The 23,742-nt window shown below is 34.5% G+C and overlaps 1 protein-coding gene and 1 long non-coding RNA gene across 4 annotated transcripts; one reads left to right on the forward strand and one right to left on the reverse strand.

The window, feature by feature from the left end:
• The first annotated feature begins 529 nt into the window (after nt 1-529).
• On the forward strand, nt 530-22,759 carry snrpg (small nuclear ribonucleoprotein polypeptide G). Of its 2 annotated transcripts, none has more exon segments than NM_001004660.3 (4): nt 530-678; nt 914-936; nt 20,743-20,867; nt 22,465-22,759. In NM_001004660.3, coding segments are annotated over 4 exon segments (231 nt in total). In that variant the 5' UTR covers nt 530-646; the 3' UTR covers nt 22,516-22,759.
• LOC141380524 (uncharacterized) lies at nt 7,707-16,189 on the reverse strand. Of its 2 annotated transcripts, none has more exons than XR_012398654.1 (4): nt 16,121-16,189; nt 15,647-15,724; nt 14,730-14,786; nt 7,707-7,834 (listed from the first exon to the last, which is right to left on the reverse strand). It is a non-coding gene; the product is annotated as an uncharacterized lncRNA (long non-coding RNA). The 2 variants fall into 2 exon arrangements; XR_012398653.1 differs by lacking the exon at nt 7,707-7,834 and adding an exon at nt 13,636-13,771.
• Nucleotides 22,760-23,742: the final 983 nt, after the last annotated feature.

Raw genomic sequence — 23,742 nt, forward strand, 5'->3', positions numbered from 1 at the left:
GTTAATTCAGCTAAAGATAGTGCTTAAAATATCACTAAAATGCAGTATATCTAATAATTAAATAGAAAATGAGGCAAATACCTGCAAAAAGGTAAACTTACTTAGAAAAAAGAACCACCCCTTTTACCAGGCTGGCTATGGGCCTGTATAATATTCATTCATTTTCTTTTTGGCTTAGTCCCTTTATTCATCAGGGGTCGCCACAGCAGAATGAACCACCAACTTATACAACATATGCTTTACACAGCAGATGCCCTTCCAGCTGCAACCCAGTACTGGGAAACACTCATACACTATAGACAATTTAGTTTATTCAGTTCACCTATAGCACATGTCTTCGGACTGTGAGGGAAACCGGAGGACACCCACTCGAACACGGGGAGAACTTGCAAATTCCTCAGAGAAATGTCAACTGACCCAGCCGAGAGTCCGAGACTCGAACCAGCGACCTTGTCGATATGTTGTTGTTGTTGTAGTTCATCATCCGCCGGAGTAGAGGGCAATATTACTCAATGGTGCTAGTACAAGGGAAAAATCCCGCGACCCAAAACGTCACTTCCTGCATTTCACTCATTCTCCGAACAACGCTTGAAACGTGATTCAAACGTATTTGTTTGACAAAACTAGCATATCTCACTAAATAAACATGAGCAAAGCACATCCACCCGAGCTGAAAAAGTAAGTATTTCAAGTATTTTCTTGAGTTTTTTAGAAATTTGATATTAAGAAGTATTTAACATGGGCAACTTATTAACGTTAGCCGGTGTGTGTTCAGTTTAACGGCTAAATTACTTTATTTTCACATCAAGCATAACTTATATTGCTAATCCATTTTGATATATTTTATATGAGTTAGCTTTCAGTTTGGTGGTGTATCTATTGTGAATTAAGAAAGTGCCTTTTCCCCTCTTAGGTTTATGGACAAGAAGCTTTCACGTGAGTAATCTTTTAATAACGTTAGATGTTTCTCTTTCCAGTTAAAATATGAATTATAGCTCAATATTAGGGCTGCACGATATTGAAAAAACTATACATTGCGATATTTTCTTTTTTGTAATTAAGTAATTAAATATTTGAAAAGTGGTTTTGTAGGGGAGTGAAATTTAAATATACATTTTAATGTAGTTTCTTATACAAACTAGTCACACACACAATTGGGTAACGTAATTATTAAAGTGAAATAAACCGTCCTTAATGGGTTTCTTGAGAGTCTAACAGTACTCAGTTGGGTTTCCACAGTGTCTTAAATGTCAAAATCCAAAATTTGGCCATTAAAAAGTATTAATTTGACTGAAATATTGTATTGTGTAGGTCTTGATTCTTTTTTTTTTTTTTTAAAGTCATGTGTTGCTACCCAGTCTGGCCATTAACACCCATACAATCACCAACAATCCTCTCAACAAAACCTTAAACTTTTTATTTAAAAAGGTAATTTTTAATCTATTTACCATAATGGTTTAATTATTTTCCATACAATAACATGTGTTTAAAAGTTCTCCATGTATTTACTACTGAGGACACTGAACAGGAGAGATTGTTGTGCATAGATTTAGTTTATTGTAGTTTTTAAAAGTTTTAAAATATTTGTTCTTTTTTTTATTTTAAAGAAAGTTTATGTTGAGGAAAAAAGTGTATAGATACAATTAGAGCTTGCTTGTTTTTACACAATATTTTGCTAAGAAATAAAATCGGAAATATATATATTTTTTTATTATTATTGTATTATTAAATGTATTAAAATATAATAATGTTTTTGATAGGGCAAATAAAAATCTTTTCCATCAGGGCTATTTGAAAAATTCCTTAGCTTTTAGCACTTTATGGGTCTAAAATGTAATTAATAAAGGTTTTATAAACAATTAAATTTAACTGTATAACCTGCAGAAACCCTGATTCAGGTACTGAAATCGAATAATCAAATGTAAAATAGCACTGTGTAGTCTTCACCATACACAAATTTTAATAAAATTAATCTTTATTAAACATTTTCATGCACTACTAATGTTTTAAACTCTCTTCAAATGCTCAGCCACATGCCTTAAAGTGATGATAAACTTTCACTCTATTGTGCTTAAATTCTGCAGTGTCTCCACAAATCTTGTGTGTTTTGACTAGTGGTTTCTGGTGGTCATCTATAATCCTAACTATCGCCTATCTTGCGATGTAACTAATGCAGATGCACACATTTCAATATCATTGCTCAAGAAGTGATATATTGTGCAGCTCTAATATATATTAATATTATTTCAATAAAAACGTTCAATGATGTATTTTACAGGGTCCCCGCGGGTCCTTAAAAAGTCTTAAAATGTCTTAAATAAAATTTTCGATTTTTAAGGTCTGAAAATGTCTTGAATTCTGTAATTTTCCATAAGGAGGTCTTAAATTTCATGTGGGATCTTAAATATCATGTCCGACTCGTCTTATGTCGGCAAATCAATGCCAATATAAATCGAGCGCAGCGGTGATGTTTGCGCGCGAGGAGAAGTGAACCGTGAGCAGATTACAGACACGCGAGAAAACTACAGCTGCAAGCGCACAGGGGATCTTCACGCGCGCGCTCAACTGATCCAGCGCGAGAAAACAAGTCCCGCGCGCGCACATCATCATCTTATGGCAAGCCCAAGAGCTCATAAAAACACTATTAATCAATCGCGTTTACAATTAAAACGCCGCATTAAACGGCGCTAATACCATTTCAAACGCCGCTAAAAACGCCGTTCTGATTGCAAACGCCGCAAATAACGCGCGTAAACCTGTAAAAAACGCCGTTTTTAACGCCGTTTTAGTGTTAGTGAAAAGCGCGGTTTATGACGCGATCCGCTTGCCACAAAACGCCGTTTAAAACGCCGTTTTAACCCCACTGAAACGCGCGTTATAAACGGCGCTTTCCTGAAGTATAATGAGCCACGCCCGCTGATTTCCACAGCCAGTAAGCTTGAGCTGCTCTCACCCAATCAACAATGAACAGAACCAGACAAGACTAATTCACCACTGATCGTAGCGGAAGAAGGGACTCTGAACTGATAGCAAATGCTTATTTACAAAGTACCTTTTACAATAGATCGATTCCACGTCTTTGTGCTTGTAAATGTTCATTTTAGATAGATGGCATCAGAAGAAATGTATTTTTGTAAGTGCCTTGGCAAAAGTGAGCGGGCATGTTATTGTAACCCTTATTTCTGGCTGTTTACAGACCATTCTCTCCAACGTGGGCATCGTAAATAAACGCTGGTTACCAGGGTGATAATTCGTTTCTTTTCTTTAATCTGGAGCATCGACATAACATTCACAAACAACATTACAACAGCATTGCATCTGCCGAATTCCTCCACTTCCTTTTTTCCCTCTCTCTCCTGCTTTCCGGTGCGCCTCCCTCAAAGGAGCCAGAGCACATCAATAACTTTCTCAACTAACACATATTAAACCTTGTATCAGACATATTGAACGTAAATAGAAAATCTTTTAAGTATATTCAATAACATTTTTACAGTTAAGTATTAATTAGCAAAATATAAATTAAAATAATGAATAAAATATAAAGTTACATTGACATAGCAGGTCTGCAAACGCAAACTAACCGACTCAATAGGGCTGCATGGGCAACATCAGTTGAGGGCTAATGCAGATTTTAGCTCCAGCCCATCAAGCACCTGCCAGCTTTAGTGGTCTTGAATACGTTGGTTAGCTTGTTTGGGTGCGTTTGATGTGCGTTATAGCAAAACTCCACAATGCCATCCCTGACAGGCCCTGCCAGGTGCATTTTAAAAGGGCAGACCTTATGACTGATTTTGGACCCTCTTGTTCCTTTCATTTAGGCTATTTATTCACTAATTTGGTATTACTTTGCATTGCTGCCCAAGTTACTGACTTAAGGCAATATACTTTTATAGTAATAATAATGCGCACAGTTTCATTATTACATCAATGAATTAGTGCAACGATACCGTTTATATAAATGCGACTGATCTTTCAGTGCCAAACAAGGGCTTTACATTATTTTCATTCATTCATTTTCTTGTCGGCTTAGTCCCTTTATTAATCCGAGGTCGCCACAGCGGAATGAACCGCCAACTTATCCAGCAAGTTTTTACGCAGCGGATGCCCTTCCAGCCGCAACCCATCTCTGGGAAACTTCACATTATTTTATTCTCCTTATTTATTTCCGTTTTATTTCAAATAATAAATTTTTACAGTTTTAGGTAAAGACGTCAAACTATGCTTGCAAGCTAACCCACGGTTAGACTATTCTATACCGATAAATAAATATAGTGAAATCAGCAAAATCATCACGCTTCACGTACACTGAAAAAAGTGTTCTTGTAGCCGTACCCAACCAATATAAATGAGAAAAAGTTAAATGTTACAATCTAATGTCATTAAAAAAAATAAAAAATAGTAGCTATTTGTGTTAATTAGTTAAATTTAAAAGCATTAGTGTAGACAGAAAAATACATTTAAAAGATAGCTACCTAAATTCACAGTTATTACCGAGAGAATTGGTTAAATTTTGGCATGGATAACACACAACTCTAGACTATATACCTTTTTTTTCATAATTTTAAAGGTAAAAATAAAGATTTATGTTAGGTTATGATAAGTGTGCAGTTGTCCGCTTTGCAAATGTAAAAACACCATCATAAACCATAGGCAGTTTGCATGTTCTCCCTGCGATCGCGTGGGTTTCCTCTGTGTGCTCCGGTGTCCCCCACAGTCCACATGCGTACATGTGAATTGAGTAGGCTAAATTGTCCGTAGTGTATGAATGTGTGAGAATGAGTGTTTGTGGATGGTTGCGGCTGGAAGGGCATCCGCTGCGTAAAAACGTGCTGGATAAGTTGGCGGTTCATTCCGCTGTGGCGACCACGGGTTAATAAAGGGACTAAGCCGACAAGAATATGAATGAATGAATGAACGAATGAATGAACGTTCTTTCTGTGTGGGATGTCTTGTGGGGGAAAACGGGGCATCCGGAAACCCACGCCAACACGAAAAAAAAAACATGCATCTCCACACAGAAATGCCAACTGACCCAATTCTGATCTGTCGACCAGCGACCATCTAGCTGTCCGAATTGTGCTGCGCCACCGTGACGCCTATTTATTTATTTATTTGCAAAATTACCAGTGGCCAAATTTTATTTAATACCCAGCCGGCATTTCAACGGTGATTCAACGTTGAATCAACGTCAGGTCTATGGTTGGATCAACGTTGAATTACCTTTCGATTTTGCAAATTGGATCAACGTTTATATAGTGACGTTGTTTCACCGTCGGACCACCACCGGTGATTCACCGTTGAAATCACAACGTTGTTTCACTCTTACCTTCTTCATGGGTGAATTATGGTCGTTTTGTAGACGTTGAATGAAGGTTGAATTACCTTTCGATTTTGCAAATTGGATCAACGTTGATACCGTGACGTTGTTTCACCGTCATACATTTCAACGTAAGTTAAATAGAAATTACATACAACGCAAAGTCCATAAATATAGCAAACAAATTTTTACTAATAAAAAATACACGACACAAATACACAACTTAGTCTGTGTATCAATTTATTTAATACACACCTCATTATTTCATTTATTCTAAATATACAGCAACATTTGCATACATAGTTCATTAAAACCATGCAGGTTACTATACATGCTGTACACTCAAATACAGAAAAAAGGCATACAATTAAATAGTCACTTTTTAATTAGGTTTCATGAATTAAAGTTAATGTTTACTAACATGAACAAAGAACAAATACTTGTACAGCATTTATTAATCATTTAATTAATTGAAATATGTCCCGATGCTATTAAAATCAAAATGTATGCTTGTTAACATTAATGCACTGAGCTGACATGAACTGTACTTTCTTTATATGAAAGATGCTTCATTGTTCTTTGTTCATGTTAGTAAATACATAAACACTTACTAATACAACCTTTTTGTAAAGTGTTACCGTCTTCAGAAAGACAGATACTAACTAAATTAAAATTAACTAAACTAACTAAATTAGTAACTAAACTACGCTTCAACCATCACAGTCTCCAAAATACAATTCTGTTTACAAAGTTTACAAAATACCCATTTTTAAAGTGGCTGCAGTAAAAAAATAAAATAAAAAACATCACTCACAACTAAGAATCACAAGTGAAATACATTACATCTGTTTGAGGTTTTATAGGTTGAGAAAAACACTTGAGGTAAAAGATGGCACTGGGGACAAAGAATCAAGTGTAAAACACTAAAACATCTATATCAGTCTAGCAGTTAAATACATATTTATTTCTCAAACACCAGGTGAGTTTCCTACAAAATCAATAATGAGGTTTGCTATTCCAATTCATTGTAAATGAATGGCTTCACTTTCACAATAGTGAAAACTCATGCTATAATCTAAACCTGACATTACTCCTTCACTTTGCAGGTCTGCATGCTAAATATTTAGTAGTTTTTTTTTTTTTTTTGTATAAAGTACATCTATTGTGTTTAGCATTACTGCAGCAAAACTGGGCACCTGTGACAGTGGAACATAGACAAATATTTCAGTAAATCATCAAGAAAATGTGTAGAATATATGGTTTGATTCTCTCTCACAAACTCAACAGTAAAAGCAATTTGTTATTCCATTATTATTAGTATCATAAAAATTGTATGTTCACATGGGTCTTATAATAATGGCTCACATTTGTGAATGTAGGACAAGTATGTCCTTGATGCCCTCAAATGGAGCTTCCAGAAAACCTGCAATAAATGAAATACGAGGTTACAACTAAGTTGGTATCAGCTATTATACAAAGTGAAATTCAAATATTTATTTTTATTGAATCCAAATTTGTCCTATAATATCGCCACACTCAATAATTTTGACTCATCCATCTGAATATTCCTAACTAAGAGAAGTGAAGAATTAGGTGTGATGTCGTCAGGAAGCCCTTCGCCACCACCGGTGCCAGCATTTCCAGAATTCAAATTTCAGATTCTCGAAAAAATTGCTTTTTTTTTTTTTTTTTTAACCAAGGCTGCAGTAAAGAATCATGAAACATTCAACACATCTAATAATTACAAGTTGTTGTAAACCATTACATGTACTGTAAAAGCTGTTTAAAGCTTTTTAGACATGGTTGAGAAAAACTCTAGAAGGAGTAGCACTTCTGTAAAAGTCTGCATGTAGGACAGAGAATAAAAGGGATAGTTAAAAATTTGTATTCTGTCGTCATTTACTGACCACATTGAACACAAAAGAAGATATTTTGAAGAAAGCTGCAAATCTATTTAACCATTGACTTCTATAGTATTTTTTTCTACTATGGAGGTCAATGTTTACAGGTTTTTAGTTTTTTTTCAGAATAGCCTCTTTTGTGTTCAACAAAATAAACTCATAATGGTTTTAAACCATTTGGGGAGTAAAATGTGAGTAAATTTTCATTCTTGGGTGAACTATCCCTTTCAGTTGGAAAACACCAGAATTCTTAAGTAGACCCTTTTCGCAAGACAGATGATTTTCACGCATTTCATTTGTCATCTTAATCCTCAAGTTTTTAATATTTAGATTTATTTAAATAGCATGTTTATTTATTTGTTTTAATGACATTGAATAAAACAACTTCTCAATGACATCACATGTACTGGACCTGCTACACATGTATCACTATTTTTTTGAATACAAATTTCACTGTAACGGGTGCTGTTGTTTTGCTCCAGTAATACCTTTAGAGAACACAGTAGCAGTCAAGACATCCATACAAAAGCCTTGGTGTGGAGTAGCAGAACTGCAGTCTGTCCAGGCTGACACAGGTTTAGGCCATCTGTGTGTTCTTGATGCCCCTCAACTGGACCTTCCAGAAAACTCAGAAAGTTAAAACCCATTACACCTTTTATCTGCTACTATACAAAGTGTAATTTAAGCATTAATTTCTCACTAAATACATATTTTTTCCCCAATACTGTCACATAGTATAACATCACAACATGATTTCACAATAATAATATCAATATAACAATATAATATCACAACATAGCCTAACAATCAATAAACAAACAGATTAGAAAGAGAATATCACCAACCAAAGCACCAAGAAGATTTAACAGATAGTTAAAGGTAAAGTAAACTTACATGGACAAAGCCTTTTCCATTCAATGCTGTGCAAGTTAGTGCGTCTCTGGAGTAAGTTACATGTCTAAAAGCAAAAACAACAACAACAGTGAAACGACAGCAGTTAACTTTGTAATAATAACACTAATAATACAGCGTATAAAATGGATATTGTTTTATAACGTTGCTCAGTAACTTTAAACTGCGTTTGGAGTTTATCGCTTTGAATTTGCCATAAAAACGCTCATTTAGACTAACGTTAAACATGTGACCTCGAGGTTAGCTGCGCGTCACCGGAGCGCAAACAAGACTAAAAACAAACTGGAAAGTTTTAAATGCTTCAAAATTCGAAACACTACACCTCAAAAGTCACGTTTAAGATACACTGACAAAATCGGGGGGTAAATAAAACGTTAAAGCATCTAATAACACGCTTACCTCTGAATTCTGCTGCACTGCAGGTCAGGTGTTCGTAATTAAGTGAAGTGAAGCGCTGCGCGTGGCCGCGTGAGCGGAGTCCTCCAATACCATGGTAACCAAACATGTTGAATGTTGGGTAAAGCCATGACGTTAATTCAACATACAGATCATGATAAAAAAAATGTCAACGTTGATTTGTACAAGGATTTCTGTAACTTTTTTCAACCATTTATCATTCAACATTGTTTCAACATTAAAGCAACAACTGACATATTTTCAACCACATTTCAACGTTGAAGCCTTGTCATATGCAGGCTGTTTTTCAACCATTCAACATTAAACGTTCTATCAACATTATTTCAACGTTCAAAACACAACTGACCTTATTTCAACCATATTTCAACGTTGAAGGTCGGTCGTGTGCCGGCTGGGTAATTTAAAATTAAGATTAACGACGCTCCAGTCAAACGTTTAAATTTAAATAGCAGTTTTGTATCCAATGCATTAATTAAAGATTACAAAACAATTCTAAATGTTTTATTTAAAAAGCTACAATAACCACTTGTTTTAGAAATTTGCCTTTTTGTCCTACATCACAGAGCATCAAAATGGAACACAAAAAAACAGCAAAAATGCAACGATCCTGAAGAGCATAAAACAGCAAGCAAACCTTTTTTAAAAGACACAGGTGTTTAGTGCAAACTGCGTGAGCTCACCCTCAAGAGTGAAGGCGGGGCTCCTTACTGCATAATCAGATTGTTGTCTTAGTCTGCTACAATGACTGTAATTTTTTATTTAAAATATTTTATTTTAAAATAACTGACTGCTAAAATATTTTAAATAAACGACAATACAACGAAATCATGTTTTAAAAAAACATTTTAGGGTCAATAATAGCCTCCTTGAGCTTTTTTTTATTGTAACAAATCACTATAAAATGACTTGCCTAATTAATCCTACCATAACTTTACCCTATAATTAACCTATAGTTAAGTTTTTAAAGAGCACTTTAAGCTGATATATTAAAAATATCTAGTATTAAAATAGGTATTAAAACTATTATGTTAGAAATGTGATATAAAGAGAGTGTCAATATATACTGACACTCTTTTTTACTGACCAGAGTTCTAACAAATGGCCATATCAGGCATTCATGGCCTATTAAAACATCATAATTATATTCAAAGTTTCTATTGCATATTGCAATTAGGAATATATATCAACATATTTTATGATGTTATTACCTAAAATTGTGATATTTTTGTTAATACAGTCTATGTGTATGAGTTAGCATCTACTGAACCACCTGCTATAAGCTGCACCTCACTTTCACTTCGCAAACGGGAGAGCACGATTTTTTCGCAGAACTTGCTGTTTTAAAAGACAGAAACAGTTTAAACAGCCTAAACGCAGATGTTAGGCATTATTTAATATATTATTACAACATTTAATTATTTTTAGATTTTAGATGACATTGATGTTTGTAATTATTTTGAACGCATGGAATAACACTATTTTTGTTCGCTAAATCCAGCACCGCCCGCTCCTTTCCCAATCATGTCAAGATACAGATGCTTACTGTCAAAGACAATATTTTTTTTCGTTATGGCATAATTCGTTTCCTTTTTAACTTTAATATTTCGTTGAAATCTAAATGTAATAAAACACATCAGCACCAAGGAAAAATCAGACGCTCAAAACATAATCTTTAAAATTGCAAATATATATCAAAGATTGTGAGACAATACATTTGGTGAAGCATTAATTAAATCCTCACTTTCCACTGACTGAAAATCATCCACCCGCACAGCTGAGTGGACAGGCTCAAACAAAAAAATATATTTTTCTTAGAAAAAAAAATAAAAAATTTAAAACAAATTTCGTGTAGTTTTTCTCCTTGTTTCAATAATTTTTATGGTCAGTTATCTTCTAGATAAAATATAAGAACGAATAACATTTGAGATGCTTCAAATCCGCTATATGCTTCAACAATGCTGAATCACTAATTCGGTTGTCAAAATAAATAAAAAAAATAAAAATTAATAAAAAATTGATCATTCTAGCTTAAATAACAATAATATTATATTAATGTTATAACATTAAAGTGAAATATTCAGTTTCAGAGAAGCCTATATTAAACTGTTTTCCATGTTGTACCGGTCAATTACAATTTAATTAATTTAATCAAATAATTTATGAGCAGACAGGCGTTTACAAGTTCGTATAGGCCTATTCGCAACAGCACTGAACATGCCCACATTACCAAACTCTGTTGAAAGGTGAAAAAAACTCAAACCCCTTGTGAGAATGGAGATGTCTGCTTATTTAGCCAGTCTGTAAAATAAAATAGTTTAAAACACCTTGAATGGTAGCGGTTCCATGCGAGATTAATGTGCAGCAGCTGGATCTAATCTGTCTGATGAAACGAAACAATTTCCATGGCTCATGTGCTAATGAGACGGTCTCCACTCCTTGCAGGGGATCATATTTGTCTTATTTAGACTCAAATGTCTAAATTAAGTTTATCTGCATTTACTTATTTTGAACCTTGTTTTAAGCAATAGTAATCTGAATGGTAATTTGCGGAAAAACGCTTTAAAACAAAAACGCACACCTTTATTTGTTGTCATTCATTCTTGCTTTGAATATATCACACACTGTTAATCAGTTATCAGTTTAAAATATGTAATAAATAAATGAAAAAATAAATTAATTAATTAAAACAAGCATTAATTTGCTCCCTCATGTTAGGTACAGTGCGTACTGCAGGCCCCACTGCACATATACAGACCCATGTCACAGACACATTTCTTACTAAATAACCTAGACTATACTATAAATTAAGACCATTGCTTCTTCAGAAAGAATTTGGAGAGATCTGGTACCCGCGGCAGAGGCGCACTCAACTCACACGGGAGAAAACTGTACTAGTTAACATGAAGACTAGCTCGTTACATGATTTGGTAAACTAATTCTTTGAATACAACTCTCTTGAGCTCTAAAAGGAAAAAATGCAGAAGAAATTTGCCGTTAAATTAATATTAGCAGAGACGCAACTGCCAGTCATTTGTACATGAGTTTTTTTCATAGGAGTAGCCTAATAAAAATGTTTAGTGGGACACAGCACATTATCACAGTAGTCTACACTAATTAATATATTAATTTATTATATTTATTATTATTAACATTATTAAAATTAAACTTAAATTGACATAACGCAGAACCCTTTTAAATGCTTGCTTTCATTTTGACATAGCTAAAAAGAAACTAAAAGAAACATCCCATTATGCAGCAACAGTCAAGTTAGGGCACTTAAAAATGCCTTTTGCGTTTAAATGAAACATACGAAAATATATTTTAGGCCTATTTTAACAGCTAAAATACAGTTATCATATCGATATTGTTTTGATAGCTCATGGCCCTAAATAAAGAAAATGTAACCTGAAAACAATCTATTATAATAAACTTAATAAATAAATAAAATCATAAATAAAACAATGGTTTATGATGGCGTTTTTACAAATGCCAACAGGACAATATCAAGAAATCACACTATTATAGCCTAACATAAACCTTTATTTTTACCTTTAAAATTATGAAAAAAGTTATATACTCAGGTGAGTTACCTGCGTGTTATCCATGCCAAAATGTAACCAGTTCTCACGGTAAAAACTGAATTTAGTTATCTTTTTTAGGTATTTTTCTGGCTACACTAATGCCTTAAATGTAACTAAGTAACACAAATAGCTACTGTTTTTTATTTTTTATTTTTAAATGACATTAGATTGTAAATTTTAACTTTTCCTCATTTATATTGGTTGGGTAAGGCTACGTGAAGCGTGATGACTTCCCAGCTAACATAAGACCAGCGGACCACTGGCGGCCCGCCGGCGGCAAAGTCGGCGGTCCACCGGCAATTCGCTCATCGTTATTCCAGCGGCCCACCAGCGGCTGCCGCCGCTTTTCCGACGGTGGTCCGCCATCGGATAGCTGGTTTTAAAAAAAGTGTTAGCTGGCGGCCCACGGTCGGTCCACAGGTCATTTTTAAATATTATTTTAGCCTGTACAATTGCATTTAATATTAATTTGTCCAAAAATAAATCAAGTACAAAATACTTAAATCATTATAAAATTTATTCATAATACTACATAACGAGTATACGTTAAACACTTAGATCATAGTGAATTGTTTCAAAAACACATACGTTAACAAATATAACAAAATAAATATAAAATGCATATAAACTACATAAAATTACGCTTTACAGTAGTTTCATTAGTTAATGTTAAAGGGTTAAATATGAACTATCACCAATACTTGTACAGCATAATTAATGTACAGCATTTACTAATGCGGTAATAAAATCCAAAGTCATGCTTGTTAACTTTAGTTTATAAATTGTGAATTAACATGGAAAAACAATGAACAACTTTTTTTTACCATTTACCAACATTAGCAAAGATGAATAAATACTGTAATAAATGTATTGGTTACGTTAGTAAATACATTTACATTAACTAATACATACAACCTTATTGTATATGTTACCCATACAACAATAAGTTTGTCATATAATAAAAAGACAAACTTTGAGACTTATCATTATATATAAAAATAAAAAAACATTATAACATTATAAAAATTATTGTATTATTTATAATTTAACATTATTATAATTATTTATTATAATATATTATAACATTAATATAACATTTAACGTTAATATAACAAAGTAATTACATTGTGAATAAATATTAACATATTACAATAAATGTAAACATACATTATTATTACAAAATCAAACTGTAAAATATCTGGAAGTTATTAACAACTACACTGGGGCAGCACAGTGGCTCAGCCTGTCACCTCACAGCAAAAAGGTTGGTGGTTCAAGTCCAGGCTGGGTCAGTTGGCATTACTGTGTGGAGTTTGCATGTTCTCCCTGTTTTGGTGTGGGTCTCCACCTCAGTCCAAACACATGCGCTATACTTTAGGTGAATTTGAACATTGTGTAGAAGTGTCTGTGAATGCAAGAGTGTATGGGTGTTTCACAGTGCTGGGTTGCAGCTGGGAGGCCATTTGCTGTGTAAAACATATGCCAAAGTAATATCCAGATTCTTCCGCTGTGGCAACCCCTGATATTAAGCTGAAGGAAAATGCAATTTCTTTTGTCTGCCCCCTCATGATTAGCAGATCCTAATAAAAATGTCTTGGAGGCTCCCTTCCACTGTCTCTCTTGTAGCAGGCTTCTTTCTTATCCTGAAATAACAGAATCGTCAGTCATCATTTTTGTCCATCATCAGTAACTAGGTCACTATGAACATTAATGTTTGTATTTTTTATTGTCTTTTATTGGACATCAAGACTGAATTGATTTGATTGATTAAATTATTTACAGTTAAGTAACACTAAAATATGTTTACAGTTTAATATAATAATTTTCAATGTCAATGTCAATAACATTAATATATATTACTAACAGATCTGCTCAAAACACCACAGTCCTTAGCAAATATTTAATGGTGCATGCTGTTAATGTGCAAATTAAGCTTACATGAGTTTTTAAAATAACATGTAAAGTGAAACCTCTGATAAGATTGTAAAGCAATTTGGGTCCACATTACTTTATAGTGCTACATAAATGCTTATAGTATACATTTATTCGCAGCTAAGAATGTCTAAATCATCTTACAGATATGAATGGCAATGATCTGTTTGCAAACATTTAAAATAAGAAATGAAAAACGTCAAAGTGTCAGTCTACTGTAATATCATTTACTACTTCTGATGGATATTTACTTATTGATGGATATTTGCAGAACAACTGTAAAGAGTCAGTAAAAAAAATATTGACAAATCAACATGTCAAAATCGAAACAGTGGCACAGGATTGCAGCCAGGTTTGTAACTTATTCCGTTGTGCTCTGCACTATTTGTATTGTATTGGTATTTTAGAGCTTTTGTGTTTGCAGTGCAATTTAACCCCAGTTAAATTCAGAAGTGATCTGGTTGAGGAGAGTTAATGCATGGAATTTTTAACATGAACATCTAGTGCATAAAGGGAACATATCTCAAAGCATTATGAATATTTCAAAATAAATACATTTTGATTTGAAATCTACATCAATTTCCAGATCTTTGTTTTAAAGAACTGCCACTCTGACACACACTGTCATTTGCTCATTACTGTCTGGCAGTCAGTCAAAACTTTACTTACATATAAATATGTTCAGCAGCTTATTGGCTCTAGAACCATCGGGCCCCTTTTAAGATGCTGTTGAAAACAAAAGAAAAAGGGAGAAAAGACATGACATAAATGAATATGAGTTGTGCATCATGCATGTACCAAAAAAATTATATTGATTTTTGGGCTTAAGAATGAGTTTAAGTGTAAGGGACCTAAAAATATATATATTTTAAATGTGAATCCTAAGATGTAATTTATGGCTGTAATGTAAAGCTGAATTTTCAGCAACATTATTTAAATCTTATGTCACTTTATCCTTCAGAAATCATTCTAAGATATTCATTTAGCATTCAAGACTGAACTAATATGTTGATTATCAAATGGTGCTGATTTGCTGTTTAAGAAACATTTCTGATTATTATGAATGTTAAAAACAGATGTGATGACAAATACTTTTGTGTAAGCTATTTTCTTTTTTTTCCCCAGGATTTATTGTTTATTGTTAAATAGACCCTAGACCTTAAACGGTCATGTATACCACTGCAGTCAGTGAGATTTTTGAAGAAATGCATACTTATATTAAACAAGGATGCATAAAACTGATCAGAAAAAAAGTTAAGATTTTGGATTCAAATACTGTTCAATTTAAACTTTCTATCCATTAATGAATTCTGAAATAACAAAACATAATAAAAATAAGAAATATTGCTTGATCAGCAGCAAATTATAAATACAATATTACATTTTGGACTGGAGCACTGGTGCTGTAAATTCAGCTTTGAGAAAAGCAAAGTAAAAATTTGTTTAAAATCACTTACTTATGTTTGCATGTCAAAACCTTAAAATAACTGCAATCAAGACATGTCACGTTATCAGATGCATGATAATATAGGGATTTATTATGAAAAATGCACATGAATCTATTTAACAGTTAATTATAGTCTTACCTGTGTTTCCTCCATCTATGTGATCAGCTCCCTTCATCTTGGCTCTTCTATTTTGTTGTAGGGGCAATTTTGTCACTCCTGAAACCACAGAGCACTTTTTGAAATCAATATTAGTTTACATTACTGTGAAATATCAAAGTAAGTTAACACATATGTACTAACTTTAACGTTTTAATTTGCTCTCCTTGACGGTACAGTGCATATTTTAGGCTAAATAAAGTACACTACCTCCAATAAAACATTGACAAACCTCTCATGTACACATAAAGATGTAATTAAAAGCCAAAACTTGTATAAACAAGAGCTAGTAGCCTAATGCTAACGTTTCCTCTGCTAAGATGCTAACGGACTTTTTCCAAAGACACAACCGTCTCTATAAAATACATATTCAACAGAAATATGTCAATTGTCAGTAAGAAAGGTGTCAGAAACAGTTGTATGTAACATTTGCATGATTTTAGCGACTAAACGTACCTGAAATTAGTGAAAACTGCCGCATGAGAGAAGTGCTGTTGACGGTCAGGGGTCGTGTCGTGTCGTGTCGTTCTCCATTTCCATGACAACGCTCTCTGCTGCAGTGCTTGAATGAGGCTCGGTAATGCACACTTTAAAGTAACGCAGCCTGAACGCAGCATTTACATAAACATTTTAACAATTTAAAAACAATTTAAATAATGGCATTTAATATTAAATCTTGATTTTTAAAAGTATTTTTTTTGTGTTATGCTGATTTCACTTTATCGGTATAGAATAGTCTAATCGGGTTAGCTTGCATGTGTGGGCGTAGTTTGATGTCTATCTAAAACTTTAAACATTTATTATTTGAAACTAAACGGAAATAAATAAGGAGAATAAAATAATGTAAAGCCCTTGTTTGGCACTGAAAGATCAGTCGCATTTATATAAACGGTATCGTTGCACTAATTCATTGATGTAATAATGAAACTGTGCGCATTATTATTACTATAAAAGTATATTGCCTTAAGTCAGTAACTTGGGCAGCAATGCAAAGTAATAACAAATTAGTGAATAAATAGCCTAAATGAAAGGAACAAGAGGGTCCAAAATCAGTCATAAGGTCTGCCCTTTTAAAATGCACCTGGCAGGGCCTGTCAGGGATGGCATTGTGGAGTTTTGGTATAACGCACATCAAACGCACCCAAACAAGCTAACCAACGTATTCAAGACCACTAAAGCTGGCAGGTGCTTGATGGGCTGGAGCTAAAATCTGCATTAGCCCTCAACTGATGTTGCCCATGCAGCCCTATTGAGTCGGTTAGTTTGCGTTTGCAGACCTGCTATGTCAATGTAACTTTATATTTTATTCATTATTTTAATTTATATTTTGCTAATTAATACTTAACTGTAAAAATGTTATTGAATATACTTAAAAGATTTTCTATTTACGTTCAATATGTCTGATACAAGGTTTAATATGTGTTAGTTGAGAAAGTTATTGATGTGCTCTGGCTCCTTTGAGGGAGGCGCACCGGAAAGCAGGAGAGAGAGGGAAAAAAGGAAGTGGAGGAATTCGGCAGATGCAATGCTGTTGTAATGTTGTTTGTGAATGTTATGTCGATGCTCCAGATTAAAGAAAAGAAACGAATTATCACCCTGGTAACCAGCGTTTATTTACGATGCCCACGTTGGAGAGAATGGTCTGTAAACAGCCAGAAATAAGGGTTACAATAACATGCCCGCTCACTTTTGCCAAGGCACTTACAAAAATACATTTCTTCTGATGCCATCTATCTAAAATGAACATTTACAAGCACAAAGACGTGGAATCGATCTATTGTAAAAGGTACTTTGTAAATAAGCATTTGCTATCAGTTCAGAGTCCCTTCTTCCGCTACGATCAGTGGTGAATTAGTCTTGTCTGGTTCTGTTCATTGTTGATTGGGTGAGAGCAGCTCAAGCTTACTGGCTGTGGAAATCAGCGGGCGTGGCTCATTATACTTCAGGAAAGCGCCGTTTATAACGCGCGTTTCAGTGGGGTTAAAACGGCGTTTTAAACGGCGTTTTGTGGCAAGCGGATCGCGTCATAAACCGCGCTTTTCACTAACACTAAAACGGCGTTAAAAACGGCGTTTTTTACAGGTTTACGCGCGTTATTTGCGGCGTTTGCAATCAGAACGGCGTTTTTAGCGGCGTTTGAAATGGTATTAGCGCCGTTTAATGCGGCGTTTTAATAGTAAACGCGATTGATTAATAGTGTATTTACGATACCTTCGGCTTGCCATATCATCTGTGCGCACGATGTACGCTCTCGCGAGCGAGGTCATGCCTACAGCGCGCGCGCGATCAGTTCTCTCCGCTCGCTCGCTGGTTCTTCTCTCTGCTCGCGCGAAACATTTTGGATTTTTGTGAGTCCTAGGGCGGGACTTGGTTCACTTGTTATCTCTAACGCTATTGGCTACTCTACCTTTCCAGAACTTAGCCGGGATTGGACGCAGGTAAGCTAGTTTCCCCGTTAAATAAAAATATATAGGATATCTTATCATAATGTCACAGTGTGAAACTAATAGACTTACTTTCTCAGTAATAATAGGTGACGACTTACTTTCAATAATGAGATATTTCTTGTAATAATTAATCTCATAATATTCTTACCATCATGACCAAGTCATATAATGACATATTAAAATAATGAGATATATTCTTGTAACAAACTTTATTACTAGGGAGAGAAAGAGAGAGTTATACCATGTGGCAAAAGATCTCTCCATTAAACAGAAATTGGGGAAAATATACATGGGCTAATAATTCAGGACGAATAATTCAGACTTTAAATGTGTGTTTTGAACCATTTGATGAAGTTTAGCACCTACATTTAAACTGAACTCAAACCAAATTTATGAACATGAACTCACGTGTTTAAATTTATAAAAAATCTTTTTTTTCTAAGACTCATTGTCCTTGACTCATTTTCTATGAAGAACAAGTCAGAATAAATTGGATGGACAATAGTATACAAAATAGGCTATACATGCATGAAGTGCATAAAGTACAAAGGTTTATAGTAAATATATTGCCATTAGTCTGTTATTCCACTATACAGTTAAAGTCAGAATTATTAGCCCGCCTGAATTAATAGCCCCCTGTTTATTTTTATCCTAATTTTTATTTAACGGACAGAAATTTTTTTTCAACACATTTCTAAACATTATAGTTTTAATAACTCATTTCTAATAACTGATTTATTTTATCTTTGCCATGATGACAGTAAATAATATTTGACTAGATATTCTTCAAGACACTTTTATACAGCTTAAAGTGACATTTAAAGGCTTCACTTGGTTAACTAGGCAGGTTAGGGTAATTAGGCAAGTTATTGTATAACGATGGTTTGTTCTGTAGACTTTCGAAAAAATAAATAGCTTAAAGAGGGTAATAATATGGACCTTAAAATGGGTTTTAAAAAATTAAAACAGCTTTTATTCTTGCCGAAATAAAACAAGAAAAAAGTGGGCTACTAATTTTGACTTCAACTGCATATGTGACCTTTAAGATGTGGGCCTGTCGTATAGAAAGTGGAATTTGTATGCCTCTGAAGTGGAATGATGTATTGCATAGTGAGTAAAGCCAAACGAAGATTGTAGAATTTAAATTGTTGCTCAATAGGTGGCGATAAACACCCATCTGAATGTCTGTCACTGTATTTTTTGTTTAATTGGGCTAATCATTTTTGATTGAAGTCTTTATATGCAGGTTATTCAATCATTAACTAAAAATGAGATCGAAAAATATATATAATATATAGATATATATATATATATTTTACACTGATCTATATTACAAACAGTGTTAACAATTATAATAATATACAAAGCTGCACTGCACATATAGTATGCATTGTATGGAAAGATCTAAAACGCAAATAAACTCTTCTGAAGACAATATTTCCTAGAAAGATCATCCCCAAGTGTAATAATGAGCACTGCTGTTGTGGTTAATAATGAAGTAAAATACAACAAACCAGACAAGTGCTGCACGGACAAATCAAATGGGTTCAGAAAGTCATGTTACAAGAATGCAAGTCATTATTTTAGAAGATTAATTTTTATTATTTGACTGTTTCTCGAGATTGAATCCTCATAAAGTTCTCAGAAAGTTTCTTATGATTATGACTTGCAAATTGTATATATATTTAACGGCGTGATCTTTTAACCTGCGTCCAATCCCGGCTAACTTTCGGAAAGGCAGAGTAGCCAATAGCGTTAGAGATAACAAGTAAACCAAGTCAACCAAGTAATCTGCTCACGGTTCCCTTCTCTTCGCGCGCAAACATCACCGCTGCGCTCGATTTATATTGGCATTGATTTGCCGCCATAGATTTGCCGCCATACTTCACCACATCATTCTGTGTTGACACACTGAACATTTTCCTGTTTTTTTTTTTTTTTGTTTTGTTTAGGTAAAGTCTTAAATTTTCATTTTAGAGGACTTAAAAAGGTCTTAAAAGGTCTTAAATTTCCTGTTAAAAAATGTGCAGATACCCTGTTTTAATACTATGTATTTATATCCGCCTCTGTTCTAATATTACAGATTTTTATTTTTTCTTCTGTTTAATTAATAACAAAAGTTAAACTAATTCGGGTTATTTATTTATTTTTATTTTTTTTACCTGAAATTAAACATTTTGCAAGTGAAGTTTTTTTTTTGTGAACATTTGAAATAAATGTTGTACCTTGTTTAATTTAATTGTATATTTATATAAATATATTCAATGTTTGTGGGGTATGTTATTAATAACTAATTTAATGCATACTTTTTTCTTTGCCTGTGGGTTTTATCAATAATATAAAAAAATTACTCATTAATGAGAAGTTTCTGATCACATGAAGTGTGGTTTCAGCTTTAACATAAAGCTACTGAGTTATGTTTTAGAGAACAAACAATGATTCATTTGATCCTATTCGACTTCAATACAAAAAGTGTACGCACATTTTGAATGAATTAATGTGGCTTTCTATGCAAAGATATTATAGAAATTTAAATAATTGACATGAATCTGAATGAACGCCTGACACTTTTAATTTGTATGGCTTTTATTGCATTATTTTTAAAGCTGATGTTTTCATGTGCACTTTCAGTAAAGCTCAACGGTGGCCGTCATGTTCAGGGCATCTTGCGTGGATTTGACCCCTTCATGAATCTGGTCGTTGATGACACTATAGAAATGGCTCCAGGAGGACAAATGAACACCATTGGGATGGTGGTCAGTACTCATTACAACAATTTATTATTAGAGGCACAGTATGTCAGTTTTACTGCTAGAGGGTGTGTATTCACAACAAACAAACACAGATTTTTATGAGGCTAATGCCCTGTCCACACAAGCCCTGCTATTTTCTAAACCACTTTTTTCTGTGAGGTTTTTCCACATGAAAACAGCCAGGGTTAAGATTTTCCAAAACTCTGGGTCTGGTGTGGACACTACAACTAGACTTCACCTCATTGTTTGCCTCATGTTTTTCTGATTGGCCTACAAGACTGAGTTCACATCAAATGCGGAAGATCTGAATGCGGCAAATTTTGCACGTTCACGGCAAAAATATTGCATATATTGATTAGTTCGCACCACAGGATGGTAATCCACCTGTTCTCATGTTTGCATTGACTTGTATGCAAGTTACCTGCAAAAATACTTCCCCATTTGGTGTGAATCCAGCAAATGTGTCAATCTCTGCCAGTTGGTTCGGCGTGCCCTTAACATGGATCACAGTGCAATTTTCTGTTTGATGTGGACAGAGATTGTTTTTAAAACACAAGCTGGAAAAACTGTTTTATAAAATACCCTGTTTATGTGTGGACATGGTGTGAGTGTGGAATAATGGGAGTTATGGTTTTCATTACATCCTACACCACTTCTGCAGAAATGTTTGTGGATGAGCTAAAGTATAAAAGGAATGTATTAGCTTGGTTGTGTGAAGCAGAATAAAGGCTCTTACACACTGGGATGCTTTTCATTTGCGTTTATTGTCAGCGTTTCGCATCGCAGCGCTCCCATTGACAGTTTTGCACTTGAGCGCCTCCAAGTGCTGTTTACTGTAACTTCAGCAGCTCCCTGCACGTGAACAAAAGTGGCAACCTGATTGGTGGAGAAGGTTTTGACGCGGCGAGTCAAAACAAAAAAACGAGAATGAGGCGTTTTTTTTTTTTAAATGGCGCTTTTACGCCTACTGTTTTGCGTGTTGGTGTGCACGATCACCATGACACCCTTTATTTAGTCACGAGGCGTTAAACGACGGAAACCGCGAGCAAAAAACGTCTTGGTGTGAGAACATTAAAGTTATTGCTAATAAGACATAAAAGCAATGCGACAAAAAAAAAAAAAAGAGCTATTATTATGCCACACTCCACCTTTTCTGGTTGGGATCATCGTACTAAATACATTTTAGGGTTCTGTTATAATGCTGCTCTGTACAGTCTAAAAAATTAGGGCATCTTTGGTGTTTACCTTAAATAAAATAAAATGTAGTACAAATAAAATCGGATGCTTTTCCCGCTGCAACCCAGTACTGGGAAACATTCATACATTCTCATCCACACACACAATCGCAAAAACAGCCGCACTCCGCATTTTAGAATATGGTCAGTAGCGCATGTCTTTGGACTTGTGGGGGAAACCGGAGCACCCGGAGGAAACCCACGCGAACAGTGGGAGAACATGCAAACTCCACACAGAAATGACAACTGACACAGCCGGGACTTGAAAAAGCAGCCCTCATGCTGTGAGGTGACAGTGCTAACCACTAGTAGAACATGATAGCTTGGACTAAATGGCTAATCTCTTCTTTTTTTTGTCTTTTCAGGTAATCAGAGGAAACAGTATCATCATGCTGGAGGCTCTTGAGCGAGTATGAGAAAGACACCCAGTTTTTTTTTTCCCTCTTTTTGTTATTTTTCCCCACAGCCAGAAAACGTAAGAATGGGTTTCTCATGTCTGTTTACAACAAAGACTCAATAATAAGCAGAAATCCTTGATTTTGTCGACAAATGTTCAGTTTGTAAACAACTTTTTGTGTTTTATATATTTCCTCTTTGTATTTGTGTACACAATTCATAAAACATTTTGTGAATAAATGAAGTGTGATTATCCAAGTGGCATTTTTTGACGCATGTCTGATTTGTGTGATATTTACCAGGCTTTGCATTCACAGTCTCTGATAAAAATGAACATGTTTTTAATAACAGCAAAACTTGCTTGATGTTCAAAAATAAGGATTTATATATGGAAAATACGTCATTCAGCATAAAAAAAACTATATTTGTGTAAAAGGGAAAACACTTAATCTGATCTGTGCTTACAAAAAATATTCGAGTAAAACTAGTTGTCCCAAGTATGAGGGTAAAGTTAATCAGAATCAGAAAGCTTTATTGCCAGATATGTTTACACATACGAGGAATTTGTTTTCGTGACCGTTTCTACAGTGCAACAGAATTAGAGACAGGACGAAAAACAGATTATAAATATATTTTAAAATAGCAGTAGTGAATGCAAATATACAAATCGACAAGTGTATGTACAGGTATATGTATGGACTTGTGGGGAAACCGTTATTGTATGTTGTTTAATAAGTGTATGTGTGTTTAAAAAGTGTGTAGCAAGTAGTGATGTTTGTTTCATAATTATCAAGTGTGATAAATTATCAAGATGGATTGCCTGAGGGAAGAAACTGTTTCTGTGTCGGGCTGTTCTGGTGCACAGTGCTCTGTAGCGTCCACCAGAAGGTAACAGTTTATAAAGAGGCAGTGTGCTGGGTGTGAGGGGTCCAGAGTGATTTTGGCAGCCCTTTTTCTCGCTCTGGATAACTACAGCTCTCAGAGAGTAGGGAGGGTTGTACCAGTGATTCACTCAGCGGTCCGGATTATTCGACATAGTCTACAGAGGTTGGATTTGGTAGCTGAAGTAAACCAGACAGTTATTGACCTGCAGAGAACTGATTCAATGATGGAAGTGTAGAACTTTCAGCTGCTCCTTTGGGAGGTTGAACTTCCTCAGCTGACGAAGGAAGTACAGCCTCTGTTGAGCTTTTTTGACAATAGATTCAATGTGAGTGTCCCACTTCAGGTCCTGAGAGATGGTGGTG

Source organism: Danio rerio, chromosome 23 (genome assembly GCF_049306965.1).
Source record: "Danio rerio strain Tuebingen ecotype United States chromosome 23, GRCz12tu, whole genome shotgun sequence".
Lineage (NCBI taxonomy): Eukaryota > Metazoa > Chordata > Actinopteri > Cypriniformes > Danionidae > Danio > Danio rerio.